The sequence below is a fragment of the Rhinichthys klamathensis genome, unplaced genomic scaffold (assembly GCF_029890125.1).
Source record: "Rhinichthys klamathensis goyatoka isolate OS25496 unplaced genomic scaffold, OSU_Roscu_1.1 h1tg000039l_1, whole genome shotgun sequence".
NCBI lineage: Eukaryota > Metazoa > Chordata > Actinopteri > Cypriniformes > Leuciscidae > Rhinichthys > Rhinichthys klamathensis.
In genome coordinates, this window is record NW_026606586.1 from 132,746 (window position 1) to 142,500 (window position 9,755).

A 9,755-nucleotide genomic window follows, 5' to 3' on the forward strand; every position below is an offset into this window, starting at 1 on the left:
TATTTTATTTGGAATGACCAATACTGATGAAAACAACACAGCATCCAAATATTCACAAAGAGCCTGTTATGTTTCACCTGACAATACACACACATCGACAATAGTCACAACCACATGAATAAATAAATAAATAGTCTATGGATAGAGGTGACATCGCCTTCTCCAAACATGCAGACTGCCTATGATTGCTGACACAGAACAGTATTTGGCTGTTTGCTTAGAGACACACACACACACACACACATATCTCCAGTTAAATGTTTGTGGATAATCCCATTAAAAGTCCCATTAGGATTGTTTCCAAATGATGACAGAAACTTGTTTTTGTAACAAACTATATAGTTCATATGCACACAAATTAAAATAACTTTTCTTTGCATTATCTGTTCAGAAGTTCTCCATGTCCTCCATCCCATCAGAAGCATGAATTACGCTCGCTTTCTGACCGCTGTGAGCGCAGCAAGGAAACCATCGGCTATTCGCTTACTGAGTGAGTCTGATTTTTATTATTTTATTACTGTTTATTACCACGATTGAGATGAACTGCCTGACTGAGATGTGACTTTATGACGAGATGATAACTTTATAGACACTTAAAGTTCAGTATTATTATCGATTTGACCGTACTGTAAAAAACCATTAAACTACTGGCAGCTGTGGTTGCCAGCATCATACCGTAAAAATATGGTTTGTTACTGTTTTTATAATTAACAGCTAAATACCGTTTTTTCAGCTACAGCTATATGCTGTTAAAGTACAGTTATATACTGTAGCTGAAAAAACGGTATTTAGGTGTTAATTTCATTTTTACGGTATTATTTTTTTACAGTGTGGATGAGGACAAAACTTGAACTGACTCAGTTAATGTCTTCTGTAGAACTCATTTCATAACTGATGAACTTTACATGGTTACTGAACTGAACTAAAGTCAATACTGAACTGACTTGAGCTGAATAATGACACTGCTGCTTTACTGCACAATTCAAATGTGTCTCATATTTAATGAAGTTCGCATCATTGATCATTATTGGGAAAAAATCAGCTTTGAACCGATCTGTAGTCCATGAAGCGCTGTATAAATAGAGATGATTTGGTGTTGTTGTGATCCAGCTGAGCTGCAGCAGCGATCTCCTCCATCCCTGATCTCTCTGGCCGGAGGAGCTCCCAATCCCAACACCTTCCCATTCCAGTCGGCCACGGTGACGGTGAAGGGAGGAGATGCTGTGGTGTTGGACGAGGCGCTGATGAAGAGAGCGCTGCAGTACTCCGGCTCATACGGGTATCAGACACTACACTGCTGCTCACCGCCGGTGTTGTGCCTAATTTCGACCCCCTGACAAATTATTACCCCCCTCTTTGAAGTCAGTACCTGATTGCCTAATCCCAACCATGCCCCTAATCCTAACCCTGGCCCTAATCCTAACCCCACCCCTAATCCCAACCACGCCCTAATCCTAACCCCTCCCCTAATCCTAACCCCACCCCTAATCCCAACCACGCCCTAATCCTAACCACACCCCTAATCATAACCACGCCCCTAATCCTAACCCCACCCCTAATCCCAACCACGCCCTAATCCTAACCACGCCCCTAATCCTAACCCCTCCCCTAATCCTAACCACGCCCCTAATCCTAACCACGCCCCTAATCCTAACTCCTCCCCCACAACTAATCCTAAACCTACCAATGCTATTGGGGGTTATAATTTGGCGGGGGTTGAAATTCGGTTCAACACCTGTTAGTAATTGATTACATGTGTCAATCTGTATTATGTAATCTGATTCCAAAACGAAAGTACTTGATATTACTGTAGATTATAATGCATTTTAGAATGCTCATAATCAGCAGTGATGGGAATAACGGCGTTATAAATAACGCCGTTACTAACGGCATTACTTTTTCCAGTAACAAGTAATCTAATTGATTACTCTTCTCATCTTAATAACGCCGTTACCGTTACTGCCAAAAAATGCGGCGCGTTACTATAACTGATGAAGCTGTTTTTTTTTCATCAGACCAACTAGATCTCTGAGCTAGAGGCAAATACTTTTTTTTACTGTTCTTCCTTGGTTAGTGGGCAGAGGGAGCACGAGACAAGCGCATACATGCTGACGATTGGCTGAGGTAGAGTAAAATGTCATTGTAAGCCAATCAGAGGTAGAGTTGGGCGGGTGTTCGAAAGCGAGTTGGGCGGGTATTCGAAAGCACGCATAGTAGTGATGGGCATTCGGCTCTTTTGACTCAGCTCACTGAAAAGAGCCGGCTCTTTTGGCTCACAAACGGCTCTTTAAATTACTTTGACTATAATATTTCAATTTTTATTACATAATTATTTAATTTCTATAGGCTAAATTTGTAAGAGTCGGCTCTTCAGATATGCGAGCCAGCTACCGACGTTCACCTAAAAGAGTCGGCTCATTCGCGAATCGCGAACGAGTCGATCCATCATCACTAACGCTCATTCGCGAACGACCCATCATCACTAACAGCTAACGCTCATGAATTGCGAACGACCCATCATAACGCATAGTCGGACAGGACAGGACACACAACGAACAACACAAGCCAGTCAGTCAACGAGAGACAGGTATGCCGACGAGCCCAAATAATCCAAAAGTAGCCTTCTCTAAATGGTATATTGCTTATGTTAAGTTTTCATTTCCGTCCGTCATGTCCATGCACAATATGTTGCGATCATCCATCCACTAAAGAACAATCCAGATACAATTTCTCAGTGTTATTTATTTGTTAGTTTTCATCTCAATGCGCTGGCATAACATCAGTGCACGAGGGAGCAGCAGCACGACATTCATCTCAAGGAAGGAACACAAGCTGAGTCAAAATAAAAGTCCCCATTTGTTCACACATGCGCACAATGAACTCTTGCACATTTTTAGTATACAACCGTCAATAGCATAAAGTAAAAACAAAATAACAGTAAGAAACATAAAATAATATAGTTAATGAGAATATATAACTCCACAGCTTAACAAGCTTAATTTAATTTTGCCCAGTTGTGGCCTGTTGAGGGGCAATAAATATCAAAAGTTCCAAAACATCTATTGTGTTATTTGCATTGATCCACTATATAAACATAATATCTACATACATGGCATTTGATTGGAGGCTAGTCTCACTTTGTCCACCGGCAACATTTTTTTTTAGATGTGTGTACAATGTTTCATGTTTCTGTAAATAATGTATTGTATTAAGTGTCCATTTCATTATAAAATTCAGATTTATCATAAATAATTGAACATGCACATGTGTTAAAATCCGTTAAATAGGGGTAGAGGTGGGGTCACATTTGAGCATTTAAAATTTAATTTTACTTGAAAGTAACGCAATAGTTACTTTCTTAAGTAACTAGTTACTTTTAAAATTTGTAACTGAGTTACTAATTTAGTTACTTTTTGGAAGAAGTAACTAGTAACTGTAACTAATTACTTTTTAAAAGTAACTTGCCCAACACTGATAATCAGATAACGGCTACTTTTTTATGGATTACATAAATGGGGGCAAATAAATGTGACATAAATGCATAAATAAATGTTCAAATAAATTTGAAGCTGGGACCTCTCACACCCCAAAAATTATTCAAACAGTTATTTATGATTTATCAATTCTCCCTAACTCTTCAAATTTCTCTTTCTAAAAAGCCTTCCATTTATATATATTCGTTTGGAAAGTCTTCCAGTTACTTCATAAACCCAAGTTTGGGAAACGCTTATGTAATGTTTAATGCAATTCATGTTTTTGATAACAAAGAGTGGAATATATTTACATCTTTTGTATTTTTATAACAACATGGCACAAAATACATATTTTAATTAGGGCTGTTAACGCATGTGATTAATTAGAAATCCTTAACGCGTTAAAATAATTGAACACAAATAACACATAAATTGGCACGTGAAACTTTTAATGATATCCTAACTACGTTTCTTAGCTGGAAAAAGCAAACCAGCGTCTGAAATATGTGCGATTAGTCGTGATTATTGACAGCCCTAATTTAAATCCATGTATAAACGAGTTTAGGTCAAAAGTAATCTAAAAGTATTCAGAATGCATTACATAAAATGTGTAATCTAACGTCTAACGATTACATCATGTAATTTGAAATCAGTAATGAATTACAGTTTGTTTCATTGGTTTGTGTGTGTGTGTGTGGGCTGGTAGGATTCCAGAGCTGGTCTCATGGATGAAGGATCTTCAGAAAAGCCTCCACGATCCTCCCACAGCCGGCTACAGTCCAGAGAGAGGACAGATGGAGATGTGTGTCACCACCGGCAGTCAGGAGGGGCTCTGCAAAGTACACACACACACACACACACCACTGACAATAGAATATCTGGACCTAATCAGAGCCGTTGTGAGCATTTTACACTGCTAGTTATGGTCAATAATAATATGGGCACCAATATATTATGCATCCCTAGTCAGGGTTATTATAGTTAACGAAGCCTTCCTTCGATTCCCAGGGAAAGCAAGAACTGCTAAATGCATTAATGTATCTAAAACCATTAAAAACACTTTTCTATTGCTTGAAATAAAATAAATGCCACATATATATATGTGTATATATTAAATGTGTGTATATATATATATATATATATATATATATATATATAGTGTGTATATATTAAATGTGTGTATATATATATATATATATATATATGTGTGTGTGTATATATTAAATGTGTATATATATATATATATATATATGTGTGTATATATTAAATGTGTATATATATATATAAAGTGTGTATATATATATATATATATATATATATATATATTAGATGTGTATATACCGGTATATATATATATATTAAATTGTATATATTTATATATATATATATATATATATATTTTTTTTTTTAAACTCTTATTTCAGCTATTTCTCAATTTCTTTTATGTACTACATGTACTAAAATAACCAAAACTGCAATAAAAGTAAAATAAAAAAATAAATATGCATAAAAAAACTAATAAAAATCACGAAAACACCCAAAAAAATTACTAAAACTTAAAATAAATTAAAATGAAAAACGGAAAATATATGCTAATTCAAAATATTACTAATAAAAACTGATGATACTAAAACACCACTGTCCTTAATAAATGCTCTCGTGGCGATACAGTCACTCTGTTCCTGAAGTTTTTAGTATGCTTAATATTATTAGTGATATGCATATTGGATCATGTGCCATAATTTAGGATAAAAGTTGCGAAAAGGTTTAGCATGTTATAAGCGGGGGGAAAAAAGACGACAAAAAAGGGAATGCGTCCAAATGCTTCATCAGAGCCGCATTAGCTCATGCTGTGACTGAGACGTTTGCTGTTCCTGTGGTGTTTATCTCGCATTTACATATTTGTTGTCATTTTTCACCCTCATAATGAGTGGCCTCTTTGGATCATAGACTTTTGGTGATTTCTCCTCTTTTTACTGCATACTAAAATTCTGGTTTTCCTCTTTGTTCTGTTCATCAGATATTCGAGATGCTCGTCAATCCTGGAGACAACGTCCTCCTCGATGCTCCCACATACTCGGGAACGCTGGCGGCCGTGAGGACACATTTCCCATCATCCGCGTTTCACCTGTGATCTCTCTTGATCCGTTACAGGAACATGTTTAGATGTAATTATTGCCAGCTCTTTCCTCAACAGCTGCAGCCGCTGGGCGCCAACATCATGAATGTGCCGAGCGATCAGCATGGCATGATCCCGGGCGACCTCCGGAAGATCCTGGCGCGCTGGGACCCGACCGACGCTCAGAAGCCGGACTGCACCGTACCGAAGCTCTTGTACACCATCCCCAACGGAGGCAATCCCACTGGAGCGTCCATGACTCATGAGCGGAAACAGGAAGTCTATGAAGTAAGCAGGGTTTACTTCCTCAATGCACACGGTTTGAGGCCGAAATGGTCCCTGTGTGATGTTCGGAAAACATATTCAGAAGATGTTGTGATTTATGATTTAAGTGTGTGCTTTTTTTATCATGTTGTGTACACGATAATTAAAATGTAATTGTTAAATAAAGCTAAAAAGATTTTTTTGTAATTGAAATAGTTATAATAAAATTTTAACTAACAGAAATAAATTGAAGTTGATGTACTAAATTTACTAAAACTGAAATAAAAATAAATTAAAGCTATAAAAATGATCTATTATAATAACACTATTAAAAACATCCTTCCTTGTTAGTCCAAAAAACAGCTTTTATTGAGTCCAAGCTCAGAAAACGACTTTTGTCACATGACGTAATAGTGCAGAAGATTAACGCCCACTTCTACATCATCATGTCTTTGGCCCCGCCCACTGCCACATTAGAAGAGAAATACACGGGACTAAAAATAACATTACCTTCCAGAGGATCCGAGTGCTAGGAGAGTGAATGTCTCAGTACTGCATTATTCGTTAGTTCGGTTCATTTCACTGGGGATTCTTTGGTAAATCAGTCGCATTTCGGCGCAGGCTTTACTAACAGACTTTTCCTGTAAGATATAGAGTCGACAGTAATGCAAGTAACCATGCCTGATCTGTGACCAGCGATTTCTGATATATAGTGTTTCATGTACAGTCAGACGTTCTTTGACCAAACCGGAAGCCGTACTTGAAACTCTGAGGGCTGGTAGTACTCACACCGCCTACAAGTGCAAAATCACTCGCAACTCCGAAATTTTCGGGTATTTTGCATTTTTTCTAAACACTACTTTTGCGAACTTGTTCTAGGTTTTTGGCCCGATCGGAACCAAAGCAGTGCGGCAAGATTCTTTAGAGTCTGATTGTCAATAAGTATCAAAATAGTTGAAATTTAAGCGCCGCCAAAACGTTCGAAGTGGGAGGAGCCACTTTTGCTATAAGGCTATAACTTATGAACGGAATGAGATATTTTCAACAAACTTGGCACACATATGTAAGAGCTCATTCTGTTTTCGTGTGAAAAAGGACGCGGTTACTGGCCACTTGGTGGCGCTATAACATGGAAAAAACATAAAAATGGCTATACGCTGATTTCACTCAGCCGCCATTTTGAAATCGCTCCGGTGGGAAGAAAACCGGAAGTACCGCCTTTAATCATAGGAGAGTCGCGAATGCGATGGCGTATTGTTGTTTAATGTAGAAATTAGTTATTCTAAAAATGTACCGGTACATACATTTCTTTCATACTTTAGACTATATACAGTGAAATTCATTTATAAATAAAATATTTTTTTTATATATAATTCAGAACGTAAAAAAAGAACCAGGAACGAACTATATACATATCCTATATTGGATATTAACATCCAATAGTGTAAATCGCGGCAGCAGCTTCAGGTTGGTAGTCCAAGGCACTGTTGTCTATCTGTACTTCCGGGGTTCTTCCCACCGGAGCCTCGCTTTCGATTTAAAAATGGCGGCTGCGTGAAATCAGCGTATAGCTACGAAAAACTAAGTCTGATTGACTTGAAAATTGCCATGTGGTGTTTTTGTGCCAAGACTGCCTTTGAGGACATTGGCGTATCTCGTAAAACACGGCCGGCGGCGGCCAATGAAGTTTGAGCAGCTATCAGACAAGGTTAACGCAGGCCGGTCGGAACGAAACTCGTTTTTTTAACATGCGTAAAGGACATATATATCACATGCGTAAGGATTGTATATCACGCGACTTTTGGCACACGCCTACGACATCATACCGCATTCGCCTCTAGGACCGTTGCCGTCAATCGAATCCTTCATTAAGATTATTTCAAAAAACAACTTTTGCAAACTAGTCCTAGGTTTTTGGCTCAACCTCGGCACAATTCTTGGGACTCTCTAGGTCAATAATTATAAAAAAATTGTTTAACTTTGGCCTTTGGATCGCTATAACAGGGTGATTTAGAAAATGGGCGTAGCAAAATGCACTCAAAAAGCCTATAAATCCTAAACGAAAACTCACGAAATTTGGTGAGCACATGCAACACATGATTCTAAACAAGCATGCAAAGTTTTATGGAGTTCGGACCATAGGTGGCGCTCTAACTGTTAAAAAGCTTTAAAACCATATTTTCCTCTGTAAATTGCCTGTAAATGGTTTTTCCGTCAATGATCTTGGTGGTTACAGGCTTGTTAAAGAAAACAATTCCTAAAACAAGGCCATAAAACGCTTGAACCCCCATAATTGCTGCTCGCAGCTATATTTTAAAATGTTTTTTTTTTCTTTTTCATCAAAATCTAACAATTCACGAAAATTCACTAAATTGTAATTTTTGTTTTCATTTGCAGCTTGCCAGGATATATGATATGCTTATCATTGAGGATGACCCGTATTATTTCCTGCAGTTCCAGAAAGTAAGTTCCTCCGATGCATTGCTCTCTTCACAGCATCTGTTTGTACTGTGCGATTAATCAGAAGGAAGTAGTCATCATATACTGACCTCTCTGATAGCCTCTGTATTGCGGCTGAGATAAGATAGCAGTGTAATGTCAATACTCTGCTCTGTTCTCTCGTCATCCAGCCGTGGGCACCAACATTTCTCTCCATGGACGTGGATGGACGCGTCCTCCGAACCGATTCGTTCTCCAAGATCCTGTCGTCGGGGTGGGTGCTGCTGTCAAAAGCCAGTTTGTGCTTCAAATGTCAATGACTTGATTCAGTGGACAGTAGTGCTTCTGTCAGCCGTCAGCGTCATGATATGGACTCGAGATAGAAAGGGAAAAAACTCAAGAAAGGCACATTTTCTAAATGACCCAGCTATAGCTTTTCAAAGGGTAAACTTACTTTTTTTTTATATATATATAATTATTGGCCTAGAGAGACCCAAGAATTGTGCCGCAGTAGTTTTATCGAGGTTGGGACAAAAAACTAAACTTTTTTGATAGTTATTGACAATCAGACTCTAGAGAATCTTGCTGCACTGGTTTGTGTTTATATAAAATATGTAAAAAATATATAAAAAAATATTAAAATTTGATTTTATATACAGTATATATATATATGTATGTATTGTGCATTGATATAAATACATATATATATATATATATATATATATATATATATATATATATATATATATATATATATATAATATAATATAAATACATATATATTATATATATATATATATATATAATTACATAGCATTTAATTCAATCGTTTTTAAAATTAACCCTCAATAATTTAATATAAATCATTAATTTACATATAATTGAATATCTAAAAATTCACACACAAATATATATAATTTAGTTATTTATCATATGAATATTAATTATTTGTAGTCAGATAATATATATATATAAACATGCATATTTTATTATGTTTATTATTTAATTATATATATATATATATAATTAAATTGCATTTTATTCAATAGTTTTAATATAGTACGGTCAATTATTTATTAATATAATTAATATACATGTGTAACATTAATATTTATAATATGTATATTTTGTTTAATTATATTAAATATTTATATTAATACATAATTTATGAATTATTTATTCATATATACATATAATTGCATAGCATTTAATTCATTTTTTTTTTACGAACCATCAATTATTTTATATACATTCATACATTTGCATATTTTGTAATTGAATGTATATTTACACTAGTAATTTATATTATTTACATTATTTGAATTGAATCGTGAATCTATTTTATATTCTACCATGAAAACCACGTACTTCCTTTCTCAGATTGTGACTGATGTGTTTTGCACGGGAATGTTGTGTGTGTTTGCGGTCAGGTTGCGGATTGGTTTCGTGACGGGGCCGAA

General features: G+C 36.1%; 1 protein-coding gene across 1 annotated transcript in view; it reads left to right on the top strand.

Annotated features, from left to right (window-relative positions):
* Nucleotides 1–371: 371 nt before the first annotated feature.
* aadat (aminoadipate aminotransferase) overlaps nt 372–9,755 on the top strand; it is a 16,326-nt gene continuing 6,942 nt past the window's right edge. Inside the window, exons 1-8 of the mRNA XM_056246446.1 lie at nt 372–490; nt 1,111–1,279; nt 4,180–4,312; nt 5,494–5,568; nt 5,671–5,880; nt 8,254–8,319; nt 8,487–8,569; nt 9,726–9,755. The exon at nt 9,726–9,755 is cut by the window's right edge and continues 67 nt beyond it. Of these exons, the coding sequence (XP_056102421.1) occupies nt 424–490; nt 1,111–1,279; nt 4,180–4,312; nt 5,494–5,568; nt 5,671–5,880; nt 8,254–8,319; nt 8,487–8,569; nt 9,726–9,755 (833 nt within the window). The 5' untranslated portion in view covers nt 372–423. The remainder of the gene's footprint in view (nt 491–1,110; nt 1,280–4,179; nt 4,313–5,493; nt 5,569–5,670; nt 5,881–8,253; nt 8,320–8,486; nt 8,570–9,725) is intronic.